Here is a 24,789-nt window from a genome sequence, read left to right as displayed (position 1 = left end):
ACTCACAACTCCTTCCTACCGGCTGCCTTTATCCCTCCAGCCACGCCCCTTCTCTTGGTTAACGCCTTCGGTCGTACCCGCTACATTTATTTATAACTTTAAAATCGATTTATGTTTATTCGTGAATCGCAGTTGAATCGAACAAACATGTAGTCGTGCTGTTAATCGCCTCTGCTGGCACTGGCATTAGAGGTGAAAAGAAAGAGCAGGCTTTGGAAGAATGCCCAGCATCAGAAACCTAGAGGCCATGACAACATTGGCTGTTGAGGAGGTGAGCCTCTTTCTCATCAGCTTTTGGCTAATGATGAGAGAGGTTAAAAAAGCGTGAAGAACTGTCAGATCTATCAGTGTAACCAGATGTTTGTATCCAACGTAACGTCAGGTACGCGTGGGTCCTTGCTTTAGTTTGAAGTTCAGTGAGATGCATAAAATTTCATAATGTTACGTCCATAATCTAAAATAGCATAAGACAGATGTATCCTCATTGTTATGATAAGCAATTTGATTGAATTATAGAAAAAGCTAAACTCTTGCTTAAAGGGATAATTCATGCAAAATGAAAACTCATTTACTCACCTTCAAACAAAGCAAGTTGTCAAGGGCCCCTGAACCCCTTGATTTGATTACTGAATCAAAAAACACTATTGTAAACACTAATGTAAACAGATTTGATGTAGACGCAGATTGTTCAGTCACAAACTTTACAGGAATCATTTGGAAATTTCCTTTTTAATACTTAATTTATTTAATTACTGTGTGACATACTCGGACATCATGCAGTGCGTGCAGGTGATGATGTTTGATGGTGCATCTTTACATATGGCCATGGGTTCAAAACGAAGCTATCCGTCTGTAGCGGAAAGAAACGGCAATAACGTGACGCAAAAGAACAAGAAGGCGTTTTTGTACTATTTCAAAGTCTTATAAGTACAGATTTATATATAAATTCAGTATTTGTCTGCTGGCATACAGGTGGTTTGACTGTTTGATAAACCTGTGTCAGAAAGGATCCAGTTTTTTGCCAAACACCCCACTGCAAAACCCAGTCACGAATAAAAATAAATGGAATTTATGTTGGCCATCCCACTGAGGAATACGTATTTCTTATCCCCCCGAGTAATAATTTTTTTAATGAATATTAGAATCTGTTTTGTTCAGCCATCTATTGACACAAATGACTGAAATTTTCGCCACTAAATCAATGCAGTGCCATCTGCAGCTTTCATCTGGTGTCTGTATAATAAATTTGAGGGCTTTTTAACATTTCTTATGAAGGTATTAAGAAAAATATTAAATGCTGACTCAAGTGGCTCAGATGTATGAGAAGTGGCACTGAAGCCTAACTTGTTTGAGTGTTCTGACATTTCTTATGTGTTGCAGGAGATCTGCACTGGCCCTAGATCAAGAGCCCAGGGTGTTGACCTGCATGCGAGTGGTGGTAAAGATTGGAGGAGGAGCAGCAGCCTGCCGGAGCCAAGGAGTTGTTGTTGCACCAAGAGGAGGAGCCTGACACCAGGGAGGAGGAACAGCACCTTGGAGGAGGTAAGTATAGTCATCAGGTGTGTTTGACTTCATGCGGCTTCGCAAGAACCGATTGGCAGATGACATCACATTACCGCAAGAGAGGTTTTTTAATTTCTCTCGCGGTACTGATATGTCATTCGCTGATCGGTTCGAGCGGCGCCGCATGAAGAATGGAGGGGGGTGGTTTGGTAAAATATTTTTTTAGGGTCATTATTTTTTTTTCTTCGCAAACAATATTGAGATTTGCCGCATAACCCCTTGTTTACACATTCCGGAATCTCGGGGAGACACACGCTCCGGTGTTTCCCCCCTTCTATGGGTACCCTTTTATGGAGTACGTACTTCACACATGGGTGAGCCACCCTGCATGTTACGGATTGCGGTGAAGATGTGCAGGTCAGCCATCTGGCCTTGAACCCTGAACCTTCTGGTTCTGGGTCTGTGCTCATACCCTATGAGCCACTGAGACCTGCACACTTGAGACAGTTCTCCAGGCGTATTCGTCTTGCTTTTTACGTTTTAGATACATGGGGAAAATGAAGAGGCATGGAACCTCTTAACAACCTGGCCTTGAACCCTGAACCACCTGATCCTCTGTCAGCGCTCTTACCACTGAGCCACTGAGACCTGCACACTTGAGACAGTTCTCCAGGCGTATTCGTCTTGCGCTTTACGTTTTAGATACATGAGGAAAATGCAGAAGAATGCAAACTCTTAACAACCTGGCCTTGAACCCTGAACCACCTGATCCTCTGTCAGCGCTCGTACCACTGAGCCACTGGGATCTGCACACTTAAGACAGTTCTCCAGGCGTGTTCGTCTTGCGCTTTACGTTTTAGATACATGGTGAAAATGCAGAAGAATGCAAACTCTTAACAACCTGGCCTTGAACCCTGAACCACCTGGTCCTCTGTTAGCGCTCTTACCACTGAGCCACTAGGATCTGCACTCTTAAGACAGTTCTCCAGGCGTGTTCGTCTTGCGCTTTACGTTTTAGATACATGGGGAAAATGCAGAAGAATGCAAACTCTTAACAACCTGGCCTTGAACCCTGAACCACCTGGTCCTCTGTTAGCGCTCTTACCACTGAGCCACTAGGATCTGCACTCTTAAGACAGTTCTCCAGGCGTGTTCGTCTTGCGCTTTACGTTTTAGATACATGGTGAAAATGCAGAAGAATGCAAACTCTTACCAACCTGGCCTTGAACCCTGAACCACCTGGTCCTCTGTTAGCGCTCTTACCACTGAGCCACTGGGATCTGCACACTTAAGACAGTTCTCCAGGCGTGTTCGTCTTGCGCTTTACGTTTTAGATACATGGTGAAAATGCAGAAGAATGCAAACTCTTAACAACCTGGCCTTGAACCCTGAACCACCTGGTCCTCTGTCAATGCTCTTATCACTGAGCCACTGTGTCCTGGACATTTGAGTCAGTTCTCCAGGCGTGTTAGTCTTGCGCTTTACGTTGTAGAGACATGGGGAAAATGCAGAAGGATGCAAACTCTTAACAACCTGGCCTTGAAACCTGAACCACCTGGTCCTCTGTCAGTGCTCTTACAACTGAGCCACTGGGACCTAGACACTTGAGACACTTCTCCAGGCGTGTTAGTCTTGCGCTTTACGTTTTAGAGACATGGAGAAAATGCAGAAGAATGCAAACTCTTAACAACCTGGCCTTGAACCCTTAACCACCTGGTCCTCTGTTAGTGCTCTTACCACTGAGCCACTGGGATCTGCACACTTAAGACAGTTCTCCAGGCGTGTTAGTCTTGCGCTTTACGTTTCAGAGACATGGGGAAAATGCAGAAGAATGCAAACTCTTAACAACCTGGCCTTGAACCCTGAACCACCTGGTCCTCTGTCAGTGCTCTTACAACTGAGCCACTGTGACCTGCACACTTGAGACAGTTCTCCAGGCGTGTTCGTCTTGCGCTTTACGTTTTAGAGACATGGGGAAAATGCAGAAGAATGCAAACTCTTAACAACCTGGCCTTGAACCCTGAACCACCTGGTCCTCTGTCAGCGCTCTTACCACTGAGCCACTGTGTCCTGCACACTTGAGACAGTTCTCCAGGCGTGTTCGTCTTGCGCTTTACGTTTTAGAGACATGGGGAAAATGCAGAAGAATGCAAACTCTTAACAACCTGGCCTTGAACCCTGAACCACCTGGTCCTCTGTCAATGCTCTTATCACTGAGCCACTGTGTCCTGCACACTTGAGACAGTTCTCCAGGCGTGTTCGTCTTGCGCTTTACGTTTTAGAGACATGGGGAAAATGCAGAAGAATGCAAACTCTTAACAACCTGGCCTTGAACCCTGAACCACCTGGTCCTCTGTCAGTGCTCTTACAACTGAGCCACTGTGACCTGCACACTTGAGACAGTTCTCCAGGCGTGTTCGTCTTGCGCTTTACGTTTTAGAGACATGGAGAAAATGCAGAAGAATGCAAACTCTTAACAACCTGGCCTTGAACCCTGAACCACCTGGTCCTCTGTCAGTGCTCTTACAACTGAGCCACTGTGACCTGCACACTTGAGACAGTTCTCCAGGCGTGTTCGTCTTGCGCTTTACGTTTTAGAGACATGGGGAAAATGCAGAAGAATGCAAACTCTTAACAACCTGGCCTTGAACCCTGAACCACCTGGTCCTCTGTCAGTGCTCTTACAACTGAGCCACTGTGACCTGCACACTTGAGACAGTTCTCCAGGCGTGTTCGTCTTGCGCTTTACGTTTTAGATACATGGGGAAAATGCAGAAGCATGCAAACTCTTAACAGCCTGGCCGTGAACACTGAACCACCTGGTTCTCTGTCAGTGCTCTTACCACTGAGCCCTGCACACTTGAGACAGTTCTCCAGTCGTGTTAGTCTTGTGCTTTACGTTTTAGATACATGGGGAAAATGCAGAAGCATACAAACTCTTAACAGCCTGGACTTGAACCCTGAACCACCTGGTCCTCTGTCAGTGCTCTTACCACTGAGCCACTGTGACCTGCACACTTAAGACAGTTCTCCAGGCGTGTTCGTCTTGTGCTTTACGTTTTAGATACATTGGAATTGTAGCATCGACTTTACTTTTTGGTAACAATTCCTTCATTGTCTCATATTCCTAAAGAACCTTAAATGTAGCGGGGTTCGAACCAATACTTTCACGTGCAATGCACAAAAGTTCTACCACTAAGCCACTGCGGCATTGTAGCGTCAATCTTACTTTTTGGTAACAATCCCTGCATTGTCTCATATTCCTAAAGAACCTTAAATGTAGGGGGTTCGAACCAGTACTTTCATGTGTAGTGCACGAAAGTTCTATCACTAAGCCACTGCGGCATTGTAGCGTCAACCTTACTTTTTGGTAACAATCCCTGCATTGTCTCATATTCCTGAAGAACCTTAAATGTAGGGGGTTCGAACCAAGACTTTCACGTGTAGTGCACGAAAGTTCTAGCACTAAGCCACTGCAAAAGTGATGTGACGACGTAAATCTTTGGTAACAATCCCTGTATAATATTGGTAAAAAAAACTAAAATGCTTTTGGGTTCAAACTTCAAATTTCACGTTCAAAGCGCGAAAGTTCTACCACTAAGCCACTGCGGCATTGTAGTGTCGTGCTTACTTTTTGGTAACAATCCCTGGATTGTCTCATATTCCTAAAGAACCTTAAATGTAGGGGGTTCGAACCAGTACTTTCATGTGTAGTGCACGAAAGTTCTATCACTAAGCCACTGCGGCATTGTAGCGTCGTGCTTACTTTTTGGTAACAATCCCTGGATTGTCTCATATTCCTAAAGAACCTTAAATGTAGGGGGTTCGAACCAATACTTTCACGTGTAGTGCACGAAAGTTCTAGCACTAAGCCACTGCAAAAGTGATGTGATGACGTAAATCTTTGGTAACAATCCCTGTTTAATATTGGTAAAAAAAACTAAAATGCTTTTGGGTTCAAACTTCAAGTTTCACGTTCAAAGCACGAAAGTTCTACCACTAAGCCACTGCGGCATTGTAGTGTCGTGCTTACTTTTTGGTAACAATCCCTGCATTGTCTCATATTCCTAAAGAACCTTAAATGTAGGGGGTTCGAACCAATACTTTCACGTGTAGTGCACGAAAGTTCTATCACTAAGCCACTGCATAAGTGATGTGATGACGTAAATCATTGGTAACAATCACTGTTTAATATTGGTAAAAAAAGCTAAAATGCTTTTGGGTTCAAACTTCAAGTTTCACGTTCAAAGCATGAAAGTTCTAGCACTAAGCCACTGCAAAAGTGATGTGATAATGTAAATCTTTGGTAACAATCCCGGTTTAATATTGGTAAAAAAAATAAAATGCTTTTGGGTTCAAACTTCAAGTTTCACGTTCAAAGCACCAAAGCGCTACCACTAAGCCACTGCGGCATTGGAGCGTCGACTTCACTTTTTGGTAACAATATAAGTTAAAGTATATGAACTGCTGCGTCTAAAAGTCACTTGGTCGCTTAAGCTTCTAGATTCAGTTTTGTGAGCTTAACAGGGCCATACCGCCACCTACCGTACCCTAATGTGAAGAATATATTTATGAATCTCTTCTCTACTAACATTACTTTGTATATAGCTTTATACAATTATTTGTACAGTATTAAGCTTATTTTGTAGGAGTCTGCATGTGACAGACAGCTCATTGACCGTCTCTTACGCTCTGCAGCAAACTCTCTCTTTCCATATCTTGTTCTCCTCTTTCTGTCTGTGTAGACATGGACATGCTATCATTCATCAGTCATGCGTATTATTCAAGTATTGTATCAAATGACCATGATAATCATCACGAAGAGAGTTCATTTAGATTCAATATTAATGATTAAATTGTCAATAACTCACTTTTACTTTAAATCTCAAATGTTGTTTAATGAAAGATGTGTTTATGAACCGTCTTGTTTGGAAAAAAAAAAAGACGTCATCCTGCTTTGCACCGTTTTATTGATAAACAAGTTATTGTAATGCATTGTAATATTCGTTTCCCACAACTGCGGTCATTATGCCAAACAAACTTGAATGCAAGAGAAACAAAAATCACGTCAAGATATCTTTCCACAATTGAAAGTGGCACAATATTCAAAAAAATCTCTCCGATGCAGAACCAACAACAGGTCAAGTTTATAAACATGGTCTTTCAAGAGTGCCATTACTTTCATTTTATTTTCTCAAACTGTCTTGAGCCACAGAGAGATGGTAGTGAGAAAGTTTAAATGTTAAATCACATATACTCCATGTATTAGGGGAGCGCAGCTAATAAAGAGACATATAAAAGTACATTGACCAAGACCGATTGGCATGTGACCAGGTCGCTCATTTAGCCGACAGATGCCAGAATGACATCGACCACGTTCTCATCCGTGCTCCTAACCGTCACCTGCATAGTGACCCCGTCGGCCAGGGCCAGTCGCGACCTCACCAGCACATCGTGACTTCCCCTGAAAACACCTTAAGAAAGACATACGACCATAATATCAGTTCAAATCACCCACATATCAAGTCTAAGTCATTCAAACTATGTGCGGAGGAAGTTAAAAAAAAGTTAGTGATCCAAATATGTACAGCATTTATATTACAAGACAACTTAGAATTGAAATACTGATAAACTGTGTGTACCAGCTAGGAACAGAACATGAGAGTTCTTGCTTTCAGGAACTTTGTCGGACCGTTCGCAGGGCTGCATGCCCAAGAAGCTGATGATGTTATTTACTGCCTCTGTTAAGATGTAAACATTCAATGCTTTAATACACAAAGAACAGCAACTCCAAATGCAAAACTTATCCATATGTCATATCAATACAAACATTTCTGATATTCTTCTTTTGATAGATCCTTTTAAAGGTAACTGACATTAATAACATCAACTCACCTTCTAGAGTTCTGACCGTAGCCAGAGCAAATGTTTCTTCTTTCTCAAACTCGTCTCCGACCTCCTCCCAAGCTGCGCCGAAGTTTGGCTTTAATACCTTCTGTATGTGGTCAGCTACTGTCACCTCTAAATCTTCCAGCTGACAAATAAAATCAAAAGATTGAGTCAATAAATCAAGATTCTTGTATTTGTTTTTATCTGATGGCACTTTCACATCACATACCACATATTCGTCGTCATAACCATCATCGTCAGGCTCTCCTGTGTTAGGATCACAGTCCCTGACCAGATATTTCATCGTACAGCTGAACGTGCAAGAGACTAAGAGAAAAAAATAAATGTTTACATTGTACCAAGCTAAATGTACTTCACAAGGTAAATCACACTTTTATTCGAGTGTCTGACCTGCTGTGGGGTCGTCCTCAGGTAACCGCACCAGGCAATAACAAGAGCCGGGCTGACTGTAGAAGAGGCTGGCCGCCGGTACGGAATGCAGCACCTCGTAGGCTTCCGAAGGCTCCATCTGAACCAAAACCCGCTGCAGCAGCTGGTCGTTGAGCGTGTTTGTGCAGTCGAACTGGAAGACCATGTGATTTGTAAAAGTGTGTTTGATGCAACGGACCACATACTCGGTCTCTGCTTCTGTGAGCTGAACCGGCTCGGAAGATTTGAACAGTGGTCCCAGGCCTTTGAATTCTGGAATGGCTGCAAGTTGCTCTAAAGGGGCAAAAAACAATGTATGGTGGATGAAACACATGGTATATATCCCCCACACATGATTTTGCTAGGTCTATTCTTCTTACCTTGATAAATAACTTGGCGTGAAGGTGCAAGCTTTTCAGGTAACTTGCTTGTTGCAACAGGTGTGATTTCTGGCAAACCAGAAATTGACGTTAAGATGAATATCCGATCACAGGACAAATAATGATTGCACGGAAAATCATACATTTCCATAAGAACATACAAATACGAAAATATCTTGCACTGGATCATGCTCAGTTTTTGGGGAGTTCAGGTAGTATTCACACACATCTATACCTGTTTTCTGCTCAGAGATGGGTGCGGTTGCCAAGGGAACAGTCTTCATGTCAAACCCTTTCTCAGACGGTTCAAGCGTGTAATGGTGGAGAGATTTCTCCAGTCCAGGAACAGATACAGACAGACCTGAGAACAAACAGATCCAATAATCTTTTTCATGTATTAAACAATACAATTGCTGTAAAGGGGTCTCCCAACATTCTTACTTTAATATGTTTTACGGCTTCATTTAATGCAACACTCTTTTTGGGCGTGCAAAAAAAGTTACAGTATGAGTATGTCTCCTTTTAAATGACCATAATAGTACAAATCACTCATGTCAACTAAATCAGAAATACACATAAAGCAGCTTTTGCAGCACAAACTCTTACCATTTAAGATGTAACCTGCATTCAGGGCCTTCTGCTTCTGTTGGAGAACATTCACGTAGAACGTAGCTCTGTCTCTAACCTCATCATCACTGTCCATCATACACCTACCATATACAAAAGACATGCTGTGTTCTTGAACCTATCAATTAATGCGCTCCTAACTGGTTTAATGCTCAGTTTAATGAGATATGCATTTAACACATTCTTTTTTTGTCATTAAAGGCCTACCTCTGCATCAGGACCAACACGCTGGGCAACAAGTCATCATTCTGAGCCCCAAACTTGGCCAAAGCGCTGATGGCGGCTTTGAGGAAAATGTAAGAAGAGAGTCCGATCAGATTACGCTTTTTAACACAGCTAAGCTCAGGCCAGTCTATATAAAATCTGAATAAACATACTGTGCAACAAAAACTCACCTGCACGCACAGCCTCGCTCTCCAGCACCACTCGGTTGAAGATGAAGCGGATGTATTTGGAGGGGGTGGGGGTGCGTGGACCCTCCTTCCCCAGCAGGTGGAGAATCTTGGTGGCCAGGACCGTGTGCTCACAGTCCTCGATAAATTCACATAGATGGGCCAAGCCTGTCTCCTTAGTCTCCAGGTTGTCTTCTATGATGCTGATGATACAGTCCACGATGGCTCGCTTGTACTCAAAACCACCCTATAGAAAGAAAAACTATTTAAACAATTTGATCTACACATATTTTAAGGATAAAATGAACACTACGTCTAAATCCAAGTACAATACTGTGGATTTACAGGATTTCCACAGAAGAACGAATTCCTATGAATGAACTTACATCATCTCTCAGCATGTTGGACAAGAAGTTCATCATCACACCGTGCTTTCTGGGATACTTTTGGCAAAGGGCACTTATCGCTTGGACCACAACCACCTAGGAAACAGAAAGATAAGAAGTAATGTATTTTAAGTGCACTTGGATCATGTGTCTGAAACATTACGTTATGTGCAACTTAACATTTCTTTGACTAGACAAAATCAGACAAAAAGAACAGGTGTTTGTTAAGATTCACTGTAAGAGAGATTCAGTCACCTTAAATTCATCAGAGATCTCAGAGACGAAGGAGGAGATCTGCTTCATGAGGCGGTCCACGCTGCTCTCACTGCCAGTCTTCAAGAGAGTGGTGATGGCCAGGGTGGCGATGCTGCGGTTGGAGTCAGTAATCAGGTTCTCCAGGTCCAGATTGCAAGCGGTCACAGCAGATGGGTGCTTCATCGCCACCTTTTCATTAAATTGACATAAAAACATGATCCCTTATAATAGGTGATACTAATAAGTAAATAACATCTGACGGAAAGAGAAATCTGACCTTGTTAAGGGTCCGCACTGCTGCGTATCGCAGGGCTGCCTTGGGAGAGCTGCAGAAAAGCTGGAGAACTTCAAAAAGACAAAGATGATGTTGAAAATATATAGGACTTTCTTTATGGTGTGACAAAAACAATGTTAAAAAGAGCTAAAGTTAAAGAAAGGACGACATGAGACTGACCAGAGACAGCAGGTGCCAGCTCACGGGCGGTACAGTTAGGCATGTGGACAATGGCGGAGGCAGCTTCATAAACCACCATCTCATGTTTGTTTCTCAAGCAGCTCTCGATAAAATCAAACAGTGGGCTGTCATGCCTGTTAAAGCAACGTACTATTAACACTCTTTGTATTTATTTTTAACTTTCAATATAGGCTAGCTTAAGCCTGAGAACGTCAACACACGTGACATACCCTCCTTCAGTTTCCTCCAGCAGTTTACTGGCGATACGGATCATCATGCAGTAAGCGAATGGAGACTTGAGGCCAGACTTGGTAAATTTATTGAGCATTTTGGTCACAGCCAGACGGTCGTTCTTCCTCAGATGGTATAGAAGACCCAGAGCATGGTACTATGGAGAGAAAGATGTTGCTGTATTATAGGCACAAAAGACAATCAGAATACAGAAGACAGCAGTGCTTACCAACCTGAACCATGATGTTATCGCTTGAAGCTGCCTCCTGAGCTTCATTAACCCAGCGCTTCACCACATCAAAGCTCATCTTCACCATATGCTGAAGTATGAAAAGCAAACAACTATTTTATTATGAGTAAACCATTACCCATCACAATGCATTGAAACACTTCTAAATACATAAACTGTTATAAAGGGGAAGGTAAGTCATTTTTCCCCTTGCTAAAATTTGTATCATCTCTGCTTAATGTGCAGTGACAACTCTTTTTAAGTTAAAGGCAAGACTGCCAGTTTTTTAGTGGGGATGTGAGTACCAGGCATTAACGGGTGGTCATAAAACAACCCTTAAACAATCAAGAATAGGATCTTACCAGTGAAGAGACCAGAGCGGAGCTGGAGACACTGGGCACTTTATCCACTATGGCTTGTTTCATGTATCTTTCAATAGCCTGCAGCATGGTGGTCTGGTGGAAAGAATGGAAGAGGTCCCAATTACCACACTAGCATACTAGGACCATTGCTGACAAAGCCACAACATTTCCATTCTAATTTAGTACATGTACACGATTTAGGCTCACTCATTGTGAATTAAGTCTCTTGTACACAGAGGAGTTGGCTCACAGTTAAGACTCACATCAGTTATCCTGCACAGAGCTCTGATAGCTGGACCCCTGTACACATCCTCCTTACCGGTCATGTCCTTAGTCAGGCTGAGAAACAAAACAACATTAGTCAGCATCTTTAACAGAGAGCATATCAGCAGAATGAGTGAAGATAAGAGAATTTGCATGAGAGCTTTTACACATAAACTATGATTTACAAACAAGTCACATCGTTGTATGGACAAAAAAGCTGTGTTATTTTAATTGACCAAAAATAAATAATTTAACTACTCTGATATGGAAAAAAAACACAGAGACACTGCAAACCATATACCTGCTGGTAACAATGATCACATCCTCGGAGATGTTTGCCATCTCCTTTATGGTCAGGTAACACATCCTTCTCAGGGTTTGCTAAATGTGGAAAAAGCGAAATTATCATACAAAGCATATTACATAAAAACATTTAATGAGATGTATTTTAAGTTTCTTACGTCATTGGACTGGAACAGTCTTGTCATGGCAAAAAAGGCTTCAGTGGCCTCTGTTGTTCCAAAGTGCTCACCCTGTCAAATGATACAAGTGAGTGGGGCATTAACAACAGTGGACATTGAGCACAAAAATGCTATACAGTAAACATATAACTGTAATCTTCACATAAATGCAGCTGGAAAAAGATTAATATTAAAGATCTGACCTGGTTGAGCAGGTAGATGATCTTTGTCAGGATGTGCAGACATTTTCTTGGATTGATGGGCGTCTCGTTGAAGATCCGAGCCTTGAAATCAAAATTCTCAGTCATGTACAGCACTAATAAGAAATGTTTAATATATTTTAGGAATCAAACTCACCTCCTGCAGTACAGCACTTTTCTCCAGATGTTGAAAGGGGTTCGAGCCACTTCCTAAACATCAAGAACATCAGAACAGAGCTGTCAATCATTTAAAGGGCGTGTGCCTGTATTCAGATTTAATAAGGTAATTTATTAACTTACAAAAACATGAAGTTAAATCTTGCATTTGATGTCCTAATCACGGGGACCAAGTTATAACAGAGGTCGTGTAAGCTATATCTACACAACGCTATCCAAAAAGTCGAGCATCAATCGCATATACCAAACATATACAATTCTTTCAAAGCAATCAAAAAGCTAATTGTTGGACCTTCTTAACAGCAGTTTCATTTCACATGTGTGTTTTACGTATTGTGTTGTTATGCCAGGACATACGTTACGTCGTTTTTCACTGCTGTCAATTTATCAACGTCATTTTGATCAAATCAGAAAATAACGCAATATATCAACGTTCGTGGCGAGAAAAGACTCGGGAAAGGTCGGATCTAAACTGACGTGTCGGCGAATTTAAGACGTGTATGTAAATACAGCAGGCGCTTCATAAACCCATAAATCCTGAAACAAAAACCCACTCTAACGTTATTTGGTCTCTGTAGAACCATACAACTGGTGCCGATGAATGTCTCCTTTTTAAAACGAGTACAAAAATAAGACACGCGAATTAAACCTTTATGTTACGTGAAAAGATGTTGCGCTATGGCCTGCATACGCTCTTCCCTAGCATAACAGCCAGCCAACATACGCTGCAAATACGTCATTAACTATGGAATGTTTATAATACAGCAATATGTATTTTATGAAGATCTTACCGGACTCCTCGTCCTTTTTGTCGAACTTCTTGATCATTTTGCGGAATGTTTGAGAGCAGTGGACGAGACGATCACACAGTCATTCGCACTCTTCCTCCACGTCAACCGGTGTGACGTATGCCGTGAGCTGGCGGACAGAAAGATGGCGCAAAGCGTATCACACTTCAAAATAAAAGTCAACATTTAAAAGTCTGTAAAACTGATGACGTTGGTTTGGTTCTTACTCGAGATTTGTATAGTCAAACACGATTTTTGAGGTTTATTAAAAAAACTTGAATCATAAACATTTATTTGTGCGTGTTTACAGTATCATACATTTTAATTTTCAAAGACGCACACGCACGCACACACGCAGTTTTATATAATTTCATTGCATATTATGTATTAATCATTTTTATAAATTGTGATCCTGTATATAATTACACTATATTTTTATATTGTTTTTGTGTATTCCTAATACCAGTCATTTAAACATTGTTTCAATGATCTTAAATACCAAGACTTACAAGCTACCTATTAAGATTGTATATGTTCCACTTCCCAAAACTAATTTCGCATATAGCTATTTGCCTATATAAATACTAAAAGACATTCAAAGGGACATTTAGTTTTCATTTGCATTTATTTATTAAACGAAAAATAATGATTTTCAGTACAAAAATATTCAACTGCCGATCAACCCAAAGTTTTCAGAATTTAGGCACATCTCACCCCTTCCGTATATCTTAGTTGATAAAGAGCTGTAGTTTTCTAACAAGAAGTAGACTTATTTTGTAGACTTGGGTCATAAATGTCTGTGTTAAATTAGATGAGCATGCTGCAGGATGTCATGAATCCCGGCGTGATCCTCAACAAGATAATCCAATCGTTTCGACCATTCGAAGTCTCAGCATTGTTTTGCCTTCAAAAATCACACCACCCTCAATGCAACAGCCTACAGAATCATTTTAAAACAATTTATTTTTGAACTGCTTAAAATTGGCTATCCTTGAAAATGAGGGATTTATAATTGATATATTTGAACCAATTGAACAATACTGCTATCAAACAGCTGTGCGTTCCAAAACCATTTACACAACATTTTTTATATCTCCTACCAGTCCCATTGATTTTCAATATTGCTAAAGTTGCTATGCCACTCAAATACATTTATTATAATGATATTAAATGAGAGATAACATGCCTCCGTTGGTTACAAAAAAACACAGTCAAGTTAATGACACTACCAACAGTTCATTTTCTCTTCCCGATCTGCGCCAGTAGGCGCGCGTTGTCGTCTGCCTTCGCGCGCAGGTTCTTGGCTTTGGCGATATTAAAGAGGATGTTCATGATATTGGTAGGAACATCTAGGGAGAGAGTGACCTGACTGCGTCTGTCACTCTTCGCACTGTTGCGGTACAGTTTACTCCTCTGCTGCGTTTGGCTCAGGAATCTGTATTTGGACGCTGGTACTGTCCTCCTCTCGCGCGGTTCCTCGGAGGAAAGCACGTGCGCGGACTTATACAGGAGGTTTAAAGTGTCCAGCAGGGACTGTGTGGGTTGCCCGTCAGTTGTACCGGAGAGGATCTCGCTGTTGCAGAGAAAGTTGGACTCGGTGTCGTATGTCGGTATGCAGAGACTGGAAACGGGTGCGCAAAGAATTGCGAGAGCGAGGAGGATTCGAGCGAGCCACATTGTTGTGCCCTGTTGAATGGAGACGAAGGATAATATGTACGTTATTCGTTTTAGCACAACACAGCAACCAGAAGACAAACATTATATTATGTTCTTTGAAGAAACAAACATGCGTAATGATTCAAAGAAAACTTGCCTTAATAAACTTTATTGTTGTGTTGTTGGCACGCATATGCGCAATTATAGCTCGGAAATGTTACGGTTGCAAAAGTACACAAGATCTTACCTGCACCGTTTGGTTGAAGAGAGTTTTCTAAAGTAAAGCACTGTTAGGACCACCAGAACTTTGGGATCTTGAATCCGAAATGTTATAAAAAGGCGAGCAGCTTAACAACTCGACTTAATGTCACACTGAATTATACGAATAATGGAAATGCTTTGATATCTACCAGGCTGCTCATATACAGAGCATTGATATCTGCGTGGACTGTTTGCCCATTGGATGTGGATTCATTTAGTATAAGTCCAATTACGCTGCAGTCGTACGCCAGCAATAACGTCATATGTCTGTCATTAATCGGGATCCTCCCAGTAAAATGAGGCGGTGATTAATGCGTTCGTGCTCCCGAGGCGCGTTTACTGTCGCCGTATTAAATAGATAGCCTACTTTGTGTTTAATATTTGATGGACGTGATGAGCTAATATGGAGTGTAATTTACCTGACATAGCGAGATGGAAAATATCAAACAAATCTTCAGCTCACTCACAAGCGTCACAATGGGATTTCAGCACCACGGAGAGCTCAGCCGCGAATAATGCACGTGTAGAAACGTTTGATTCTGTTATACTGTTTAATTAGCTTTCAGGGTTAATAACAATATCAAATGTGATTCATTGTTAATTGTGAGTTTGTGACCATTCACTGCTCTTAAGTTTGAGTTTATTGACTTTCTTATAATGAGCATAATGATTAATTTGCTTTCATCAAAAGCTCTTAAGCCTCATTAACCTTTATACATAGAAACATTGTGAGTTGGATTGAACGATAATGTATTTATTTCTCATGAAGTTGAAAGACTGCTGGCTTAAAGGGAATCTTGACAGTGTACATTATAAAGTTCACTCAGGAATTCCCTAAGACAAACTGTAAAGAGCGTCCTGTCCTGTCCCCCGACTTCTGTACCACAGTCTTCTCAATGTGCCATAAACTGGACGACAGCCTGTTAAACGGCCCCCCATAGCTGGGACATATGTAAAGACCCAAAATCATCGGGATACAAACTGAGAGCAGCTTGGTTAGAGAATATAGAAAACAGTAAATGTCAGGGAGGGTAGAGCCGTGAAGACTGAAAAAAGAGTGTAAAGAGAGGTAAAATAAAAAAAAAGTAAAAATAGCGAGGGAGGATACAGACGCACACACACACACACACACACACACAAAACAAATGATCATATAAGCCACCCACAAATGAAGCTAGTCAGTTCCACTGCTCTGAACACACACACGTTCTCTGCCTGCCCCCGGGAGACACTGTCCAGACACGACTCGACCATCATGGTTGAAGAAAAGCCAATATGGCAGCATTTATACACAACACAGGCCCAAGCTCAGAGAGCACTTTCCAAAATCAGAGGTCACGATGTTAAAATGTTCTCACGCACACACCCACATGCATACCACACATCCTCCTGCCCCCGAAGGCGCCAAGCAGCCCATTCAAAAATCTGTGTATTCGTTCACTTTTATTGAATCATATAATATTTTTAAAAGTCAGTCAGTGTAACCATAAAATTTTTATAACAACGCCATTAGTGCAAAATGGTGAACCCCTTTCTTAAAGAGACAGTTAATCCAAAACAGAATATTCCGTCGTCATATAAGGATGAGCAGTAATGACACCATTTTTATTTATGGGTGAATGATCACATTAATAGTGCATTAAACTCTTAAAAAGTCAAGGACATGGAGATCAGGCATAAAAACAGTAGTCATCACTAAAACAGTGCAACAGTTTCTTATACAAGTAAAATGCAAACATATTGTAGATTAAACAAGATACAAGTTTCAGACAATTGTTTCTGGCATATACAATTTTGATAAGAATTAATATACATATGTCAAAAATGTACATAAATAGCATTTTTAGTATAGGATAATTGTTAGGTGACTGTAAAAATGAGTTATTAGCACATCTTCCATTATCAGAATCCAACATCTGTAGGAATAAGGAAAATTGGAATTAAAGATGAACTATAATAGAAAGGATTTCACTTCTGAAAGATATGAATGGCTTATTATCTTTACTGCCAGCATCTTTAGAAATACCCACATTGGACACTGTTTACTCTTTACCTCTCCTGCCCAGAACACATCGATTCTGACAGTCCTGTTTGGAGCTGAAGCGATTCCTGTTTCCTCCACAGCCGCCGTACACAAAGGGTCGACACTCTCCCGAATTTGCGTAGTAGTACCAGAGCAGGACGTATTCAGTGCAGAGTCCCTCAGACATGGTTTCAAGGCACGGATCAGCGGCCGGGTCTGCATTCAGTGTGGGCAGCATTACATAATCAGTCGCTTAGCATTCTTTAACTACACAGATTCATAACTGGGTGCTTAAATATGGCCGTGAGCTATTAAGGGTTATTTGCCACTTGAAGGGCGGAAGTCATGTTGATTACCTATCAATGATTGCATCCTTTTTTTAAATTTGGTTAAATTTAATCTTGGTTTTCCTGTATTTCTTGTAGTGTCACACACACATATATAGTACGCATTTGAACATTACAAGTCTACACACACACACACAAACACACTTGCAGAATAATCATTTAAATGCTTTTTTGATCGGTGGATTCATTCTGGTCTCATCTGCCTGTTTCTGTACTATCAGCATCTTTTTTTAAAACTTAAGATGTGACAGAAATAGACAGTGGAAAATAGACCAGCATAGCATAATCTTGGTTGCGTCTAATGCTTAGTGCTTTGACGCCAGGACTACTACAGTGCACCACTTTAGACCACTTTCCCGGACACGTACCTAAAAATTCCCTTTTCATTCCAGGATTGGGCTAAATCTTTGACTTTAATGCCTATGCGAGCAGTTTTTGTAGCTAAATTAACTCATTAATAGCACTGGGAGCAGCAGTCAGCAGAGGACAATGTTGTCCTCTTTTACCTGTGTGGACTTTGAGTGAACGTCTCCTCTTAATTCCTTCTCCATCTCTCTCAGCGTTGGCCCCTGAGTGCAATAGAAAACCTTTTATTAAATCCACATTTTCCAGTTAACACAAGGACAACAATAGACAGCCACAGCCATAATCAAAGCAGATGTGCCGGTCAAGTTCAACATAGCGGAAGTGTTTTTATAAGGCCTGCCATTTGAGCCACATGCTGAAATGCAGAGAAAATGCACTTATCAACATGATCTAGCAATAAAGGTTTTTACGGAGCAGCAGGATACAATAGTGAACCACTTTCACCAGGAGATGGAATACTGGTTGGTTTGTTTACGGGGTTTGGAGACTTCGACTGACATTTCATTGCAAATTTTAAAGCAATACATCTCGGTCCAATAGTACCTGATTGTAATTGTGAAAAAAAGAATGCAGATTTTTCCATGCGATATATATCCCGTGTGACGCAGTGTCTTAAAATAATACAAAGAAGTCTCCGCTGATCCATTGGACCATGCAGAACCTCTGTGCCTGACTCCGTATTTATTTCCTGTAAGCATTTCCTGTTTTGAACCGAATAATGCTTATGGATGACTGAACAAATCTACACAGATGCCAGATCTCAACATAATAAGATTAGCTTCCAGGACTAACGTTCATTTGGCGCTGTTACATTCCATTATTTACAGTTTATCAATTTGCAGCGTGCATTTCAACTATTTTAAATTAGAACCCGCGTTCAATTCTACAATCTCAGGGTCAACATATTACTGCCGTCTTTATTGTGTTTTCAACCGTAAATCTCGCCATCTAGACATTATAACATAACATATTGATTCAAACAAAACAGGAATATACCTACTTGCAATGTTACCATATGTTAATGTTGGCTCTGAATCTGAAACAGCGTGATGAACTGGGGTGGTTTCATCTTCCATATCTTCAGCCCACTTTTTCGGAAGGGTGTGCATGAAAGGATGGGCAGATATCTCATCTCTCAGGATGCCACCATCGTCTGGGTCGTTTGTGTTCACCACAAGGAGATAATCCTTACCTTTGATGAAGAACATAACATGCCCGCTTTATGCATATTTACATTGGGTTATCATTATCGCCTATTTATTTCAATTATGAAGAAAGCCCTTTAGTCATTTAGCTTTTGGAAGTGCTTTGATAAAAACACAAAAAGATTGTTTTGGGGTTAGTGTGTGGTTTGTGATTTAGTCGATGATACAAATTTGTTTGAGACTGAGTTGTTTCTCAGTGAGACAGTCCACAAGAACACAACAGATGGTGGAACCCATGAAGTCCTGAGGCCACCACAACAGGGGCCTCCAAACAAAAACACACACCCCTAACCACCCACACACACATGTTAATAAAACTCCTTTAGATATTCTGTCATCATTTTACTTGAATGGACAGCAGTAAAGTGTATGACTTTCATGAACTTGTGTGTTCAGTAGTTGTTCTTTGCAGGACTGTAAACGCACACAAACACCCGTTTGTTTTTCTACATTAGAGAAGTCTTTTCATTGATTTCCATTGATTTCATATCAGACTAATGATATTTGCTATCCTCTAACTCCACCCATAAACCTAACCCTCAAAAGAACACGCACAACATTGGATTTGAAGAAAAACATAGTTTGGGTGACATGTACGTTTTTTATCTATAGTGAGGAGAAGTAAAATGTCCAAATTGATTCCCATGACATTTTACTATGTTAGTAGGGACCGTTGTCCCTCAAAATATTGCTAAATATCTACACACACGCACGCACACAGACAAGTGCACACACACTCGCACACACACTTTAGCATACTTTACACATACATACATACCACACTTGTCAACCACCTCCTTTGTCACTAGTTCCTTCACATGCTCCACCTAAACAAAAAGGAAAATGAAACCAAGTCCAAGATAACCATCAATAAATAATAAATCTGCAATCCAGCATAGTAAAACACTGTAAGCATACACTGAGTCCTGGCTCGCCTTTTTCACCCTTCGTGCCCAAGGTTCCCACTTCCCCCTACATGGAGCACACCAGATATCGAAATTTTAGATAGAGACATTGTGAATGGATACTGTTGCATAGAGTGGAGTATACGGTTAAGTGTGTGTAGATGCCTTATTACATCCAGGCCTCTGAGACCAGGAAGTCCAGGGGATCCCCTTTGACAGGCCTTTCCTCTGCCTCGCTTCCCCTTTTCTCCCTGGGAAGATACATCACAGAGCATGTTCATAGGTTACATTGTCAAAACATTTTCACGCAACTTGTCAGTCATGTGTTTGATGCTATATATTGCCACGAGTGTAGCCTTATCTTGGTAGGTAAAAAAATCTAAATGAATCTGAACTAAGTGTACATCCTGTGCTTTGGAAAAAAGACGCAAAGAATTCATAAAGTAACACGCATATTAGCATTGACAAAAACACACAAAGTATTGGCAATATCCCCCCAAAAAACAGTTGACAGTCAAAATTACCAATGCAAAATAAAACATTTTATACAGATCACCATTGTATCAAGAAGATCTATCCTCTATCCACAGAAAGTTGATAGAGAATAGAGGATAGACATGTTTGCTTCATAAAGCACACCTTTTTTTAAGGATGGTTACTTGCGCATGCTTCAAAACACTCTCCATTCCTATCAACATCAAGGAATGCTTAATTGTGGCTAAAGGCGGCTTAAGCACATTGTTTGTTTTGATAGCTCAAATCACCAGCCCTGCAGAAATAGACTCTCTACCTCTCCCTCAACTTCTGCTTATCTCCTAAACTAGGGGCTTGTCCTCCTCCACTGTTTCTCTATATGAGATTGGGTGAGATATGAAGATGGCCATAATTACACTGGCCTGACTATTTTTCCATCTATCTGTCTTGTGAGTTCCGATGAATCACATTCAAAAATAAATACTCGAATCAGTTCTGTATCATTCTTTAATGTGGAAATGTAGAATGTGTAGGTAAAATGTACCTTTGGTCCAACTTCTCCTTTGGGTCCAACGGGACCAGGCTGTCCCGGAGAGCCATTAGCTCCATGTGAGCCAGCGGATCCCTTAAACCCAGCGAAACCTGGAAATCCTGTCGCCCCCTGCGGACAAATGGGTTAAACACATTGGTTGTAATGACAGAAATGCATAGAATGGTTCCGAATCTTAGTTTTGTTCTCGTTTAAAGATTCAAACTAGATCTGTGGCAGTATTAACCTTATATCCTTTTTGCCCATGAGCTCCATCAAGGCCATTCACACCGCTATCGCCTTTTTCTCCCTAAATGTGAATGAAAAAAACATTTACCTTACCATTATATCACAGAATGACAATGATGTCAAAAACGTGTGCCTGACCTTTCGTCCTGGGATACCATTCAGTCCAGGAATGCCAAGTGCCCCAGGGTCCCCGGGATCACCCTTTGTGTTACAGTGAAAAGAATTGTTCTTTGTGACTCCAATTTCCTAATTTATAAATACAAAAATACAAAAACTACCTGTCCTCCATCCAGTCCCGGGCTACCAGTACGACCAGGGAAACCTCTGAAGCCCTACAGAAGAACAGGTGTGGTAAGTGGTTTCCCGTACAGTATGTACACAATGAAATGTAATGAATACAGACAGATGAGAAGAAGGTTTTTTTTACTTTCTCTCCTTTAATTCCTGTATCTCCAGGTAAACCAGGATCACCTCTTTCACCCTAAACACAAATGCAGCAGCAGAGACTGAGCATCCCAGACTTAGCTTTTTATGAAAAGTGCATTCAGATGATTCAAATCTTCACCTTATCCCCCTTTTGACCTTGCAGGCCCATGTCTCCCTTTTCACCTGTTTCTCCATCCACACCGTTCTCTCCGTTTCGACCCTGCCAAAGCGAATTCCATAAAAATGCAAACCTGTTGTATGTATGAATTAAAACAGGGCAGCTCAGAAGTCAACAATACTGTACCTTTTCCCCATTGACGCCTGGCTCCCCAGGATCCCCCTGAAGAAAGAATTTTCCTTTATTTCCAAAATGTTCTTACATAACATACCAAACTGTTAAACGACAACTTTTACCTTTTGTCCCACAGGACCACGTGCACCGAAAGGGCCCATGGCTCCTTTGGTACCAGCCTCACCTTTCAGTCCCTGCAGTTACATGAAACCAATGTTGGAAATGCTCTTCATTTGGTCCATGTTCATACACAAAGGTAAGATCTCTTTCACTTAGACGATGTGTAAAAATACCTTCGCACCAGGTGGTCCATCTTCCCCCTTTTCTCCTTTATCTCCATCAAATCCTGGAAGCCCACGCCCACCCTGAAATATATAAAGGACAACAGTGTTCTAAATTATGAAGTATACACTGTGTACTCGTCTATCTAGTTTGTTCATTTTATAAAATATTCTTTGCAGATTTTAAAGACTTTGAAAATAAATTTACATTTCTGCTAGCTTTAGTGTAGGCTATATAGCTCTGCCACGAACAGTTTACTGTTTGTACATTTGAAATGAGCCAAGTACAGGACTAATGTGGGATATATTACGATAAAATTATAAATGATCTTACTAGTTCTCCTTTAATGCCTTTAAATCCTCGGGGGCCTGGCATGGAAAGTGGGCTACCCTAAAAAAGTAATACATACATAAATAAATGAACAACAATGATAGATAGACAGACAGACATACAGACAGACAGATTATTTCTGTTCTCACCTTGTCTCCTCTGTTACCAGGGACACCTTTGTCACCCTGTCAAGTCAAGAAGAATTGTTCCTTTTAATTTTTTTGAATGGGTTGTCAAAGTAAACAATTTAAAACCCCCAAAAATGTAATATATTTCTGGTTACCTTCCCCTATTTGTTCCTAAATACATAGCATATTGAGTCATGATTTCTGCAATCATATTGTTGCATTTTTTTCAACACATCATACAGTTACACAAGCCTAAGAAAAAATATATTTATCATTCACAACTGATGCAGATCCTGTCATGGTGTGTATGTTTGAGGAAAGCGCACACAGCAGTTTCAGCTGAGCCAAGATCGTCTTGAAATGAGAAAAGCAGGAAGAGACAGTCGATTGAAGGAGCTGCCATGTCAATACACATGAGAAGAGAAGCGCTTTGAGCACAGCAGCCCTGTCAAAGATGCCTACAAGCTTTGAGCTCCAGGAAAGAACCTCACCTTTTCTCCTTTCACACCACCGAGGCCTTTAGGACCCTTAATAATGGTGGAAAGGTCAAGAGAGGTTAGCACATTGCACAGAATCACTGCTTTTGTAGAAAAAGGATATAACCAATGAATGAGGCACATTCTGTTGAGACCCTGCTCAAAATCGTGCAATAGAAATGGGTCTATATTTAAATCTCCTTGTGAAATGAAGTACATGGAGTAGCACATCTCACCATGAGACCCAGAGGACCTTTAGCACCATCAGTGCCTTTCGCTCCCTGGTAATGAAAAGAAAATCACAAGTAAAAAGCATTTTGTTGCTATTCATAAAACATTGTCATTTTCTATTATTATAGTTCAAACTTTATTCCTACAGTACAATAAATCTGAAAGATCATTTGTCTGAATATTACCCTGCGACCTTGGAGCCCAGAAATTCCTCTGTCACCGGGTTCTCCAGGGATACTGTCACCCTGGTGATAACAGATGTCACATTTTTATCCGTCTTGATATTATTACAATTTCTCACTGAAAATTGTTAGCATCAACATTACAAACAATGACTTACCTTATCACCTTTCGGCCCGGGAGGGCCAGGTGGACCCTGTACAGAAGAATAACATGTTATCATTTCATTCTACTTAGTCTTTTGTTTTCATTTTCGCTCCATATGAGTAAATGTACAGGCACTACCTGCTGTCCTGAAGGACCCGATGTGCCTGGAGAGCCAGGTGAGCCATTTTTACCTCTTCTTCCTCTTTCTCCCTATAAAAAACAATTTATTTGCAAAAGGTGATGCCAAAATATTTCCCTGTAAAATGGACTTCTTTCTACACAACATGTAAGGATAATCAGGGGTCATTACCTCTTTACCTGCTTCTCCATGGTCACCTGGCTGGCCTCTTTGACCTGGTGACCCAGGGATGCCAGGGTTGCCACGGATACCCTGGATACCCTGAGCTCCAGTTGGTCCTGGTTCCCCAGGTTCGCCCTAGGCGCATTTAAGAGATTGTGATTAAGATTACAGTAATTTGTTAAACACATCACCAACAAGCTTTAAAATGAATTCCTTATAAAAATTCAGAACATTACGATAATAATGCGTACTATTAATGGTTTATATTTCTTTATATTCAGCTTCAAACGATCAATTCATTAGTTAACCTTTTGTCCTGGTGGACCTGCTTGACCGATGGGTCCACGATGTCCAGTTCCAGGCTCGCCCTAAAACACAACCGGAAAAGGGTATTATGCCAAAGCAATGTATATATATATATATATATAACATACATGGAGTTATTAAAACAAATCATGAGTGTACCTTCTGGCCGTTTTCCCCAATCTCCCCCTGTGAAATTCATAAATGATTAGACACACGTAAAGTTTTATCAAGTCATTATCAGAATGAAAGAAAGAGCTACAAAGTTGTCTGGGAAGTCAACATCGGCACTACAAAATAACAGAGATACATTAATAAAGACATTGAATTCATATCAAGCACGGAGAAGTAAAAATAGACTTTGGGGACATCAAAGCAAGCGACAGGCTTTGCTGAAATTCTGCCTAACCGTTTTGATTGACAGTAACAATTTTCGAAAATTGCAAATGAGGAGGCAGGGATGTCATGTGTGGGCGGGATGCTGTCCAATGAGGGAGCACGGATGATTATCTAACAGACTTTGGTTTTAGAACACACAGATCCTAGTCCCTAATAAGAGCTGACGAGAACATTGCTTACATGAAAAATAACTAAAATAGCAGTGATGCGTGCAAGAATGAATAGATTGTTAGTTTATAATTTAAATAATTG

At 40.9% G+C, this 24,789-nt stretch overlaps 2 protein-coding genes across 2 annotated transcripts in view; both read right to left on the bottom strand.

Annotated features, from left to right (window-relative positions):
* Positions 1–6,378: 6,378 nt before the first annotated feature.
* On the bottom strand, positions 6,379–13,189 carry copg2 (COPI coat complex subunit gamma 2). Its single transcript, XM_079454437.1, has 23 exons — positions 13,031–13,189; positions 12,220–12,272; positions 12,066–12,146; positions 11,863–11,934; positions 11,703–11,782; positions 11,401–11,476; positions 11,138–11,230; positions 10,780–10,866; positions 10,546–10,703; positions 10,316–10,449; positions 10,139–10,206; positions 9,862–10,050; positions 9,607–9,702; positions 9,224–9,467; positions 9,036–9,111; positions 8,808–8,911; positions 8,437–8,562; positions 8,202–8,270; positions 7,804–8,115; positions 7,622–7,719; positions 7,399–7,537; positions 7,146–7,244; positions 6,379–6,977 (listed from the first exon to the last, which is right to left on the bottom strand). The coding sequence occupies exons 1-23, from the start codon at positions 13,065–13,067 to the stop codon at positions 6,847–6,849; spliced, it is 2,622 nt and encodes an 873-aa protein (XP_079310563.1). The 5' UTR covers positions 13,068–13,189; the 3' UTR covers positions 6,379–6,846.
* Positions 13,190–16,986: 3,797 nt separating this feature from the next.
* The window catches only part of col7a1l (collagen type VII alpha 1-like), a gene marked incomplete at both ends in the record, with an annotated part of 47,110 nt that continues 39,307 nt past the window's right edge, over positions 16,987–24,789 (bottom strand). Inside the window, 24 exons of the mRNA XM_079454386.1 lie at positions 16,987–17,183; positions 18,681–18,872; positions 19,664–19,712; positions 19,804–19,857; positions 19,964–20,041; positions 20,809–20,925; positions 21,041–21,103; positions 21,181–21,243; positions 21,321–21,374; positions 21,470–21,523; positions 21,608–21,688; positions 21,773–21,808; positions 21,883–21,954; positions 22,054–22,125; positions 22,376–22,432; positions 22,522–22,557; positions 22,992–23,027; positions 23,213–23,257; positions 23,393–23,452; positions 23,548–23,583; positions 23,673–23,744; positions 23,845–23,970; positions 24,144–24,203; positions 24,301–24,327. Coding sequence (XP_079310512.1) covers positions 16,987–17,183; positions 18,681–18,872; positions 19,664–19,712; positions 19,804–19,857; positions 19,964–20,041; positions 20,809–20,925; positions 21,041–21,103; positions 21,181–21,243; positions 21,321–21,374; positions 21,470–21,523; positions 21,608–21,688; positions 21,773–21,808; positions 21,883–21,954; positions 22,054–22,125; positions 22,376–22,432; positions 22,522–22,557; positions 22,992–23,027; positions 23,213–23,257; positions 23,393–23,452; positions 23,548–23,583; positions 23,673–23,744; positions 23,845–23,970; positions 24,144–24,203; positions 24,301–24,327 — 1,737 coding nt within the window. The remainder of the gene's footprint in view (positions 17,184–18,680; positions 18,873–19,663; positions 19,713–19,803; positions 19,858–19,963; positions 20,042–20,808; positions 20,926–21,040; positions 21,104–21,180; positions 21,244–21,320; positions 21,375–21,469; positions 21,524–21,607; positions 21,689–21,772; positions 21,809–21,882; positions 21,955–22,053; positions 22,126–22,375; positions 22,433–22,521; positions 22,558–22,991; positions 23,028–23,212; positions 23,258–23,392; positions 23,453–23,547; positions 23,584–23,672; positions 23,745–23,844; positions 23,971–24,143; positions 24,204–24,300; positions 24,328–24,789) is intronic.

The sequence above is a fragment of the Barbatula barbatula genome (genome assembly GCF_947034865.1).
Source record: "Barbatula barbatula genome assembly, chromosome: 4".
NCBI classification, from domain to species: Eukaryota; Metazoa; Chordata; class Actinopteri; order Cypriniformes; family Nemacheilidae; genus Barbatula; species Barbatula barbatula.
This window is presented reverse-complemented; position numbering and strand designations above follow the sequence as displayed.

Excerpts from the sequence above, each read along its gene's own strand:
- copg2 (XM_079454437.1), bottom strand. The coding sequence starts at position 13,067 with ATGATCAAGAAGTTCGACAAAAAGGACGAGGAGTCCG. Across the intron at positions 11,935-12,065 it reads TCATCTACCTGCTCAACCAG|GGTGAGCACTTTGGAACAAC; the intron begins GTCAGATCTTTA and ends ATCATTTGACAG. Across the intron at positions 6,978-7,145 it reads TCATGTTCTGTTCCTAGCTG|GTGTTTTCAGGGGAAGTCAC; the intron begins GTACACACAGTT and ends GTCTTTCTTAAG.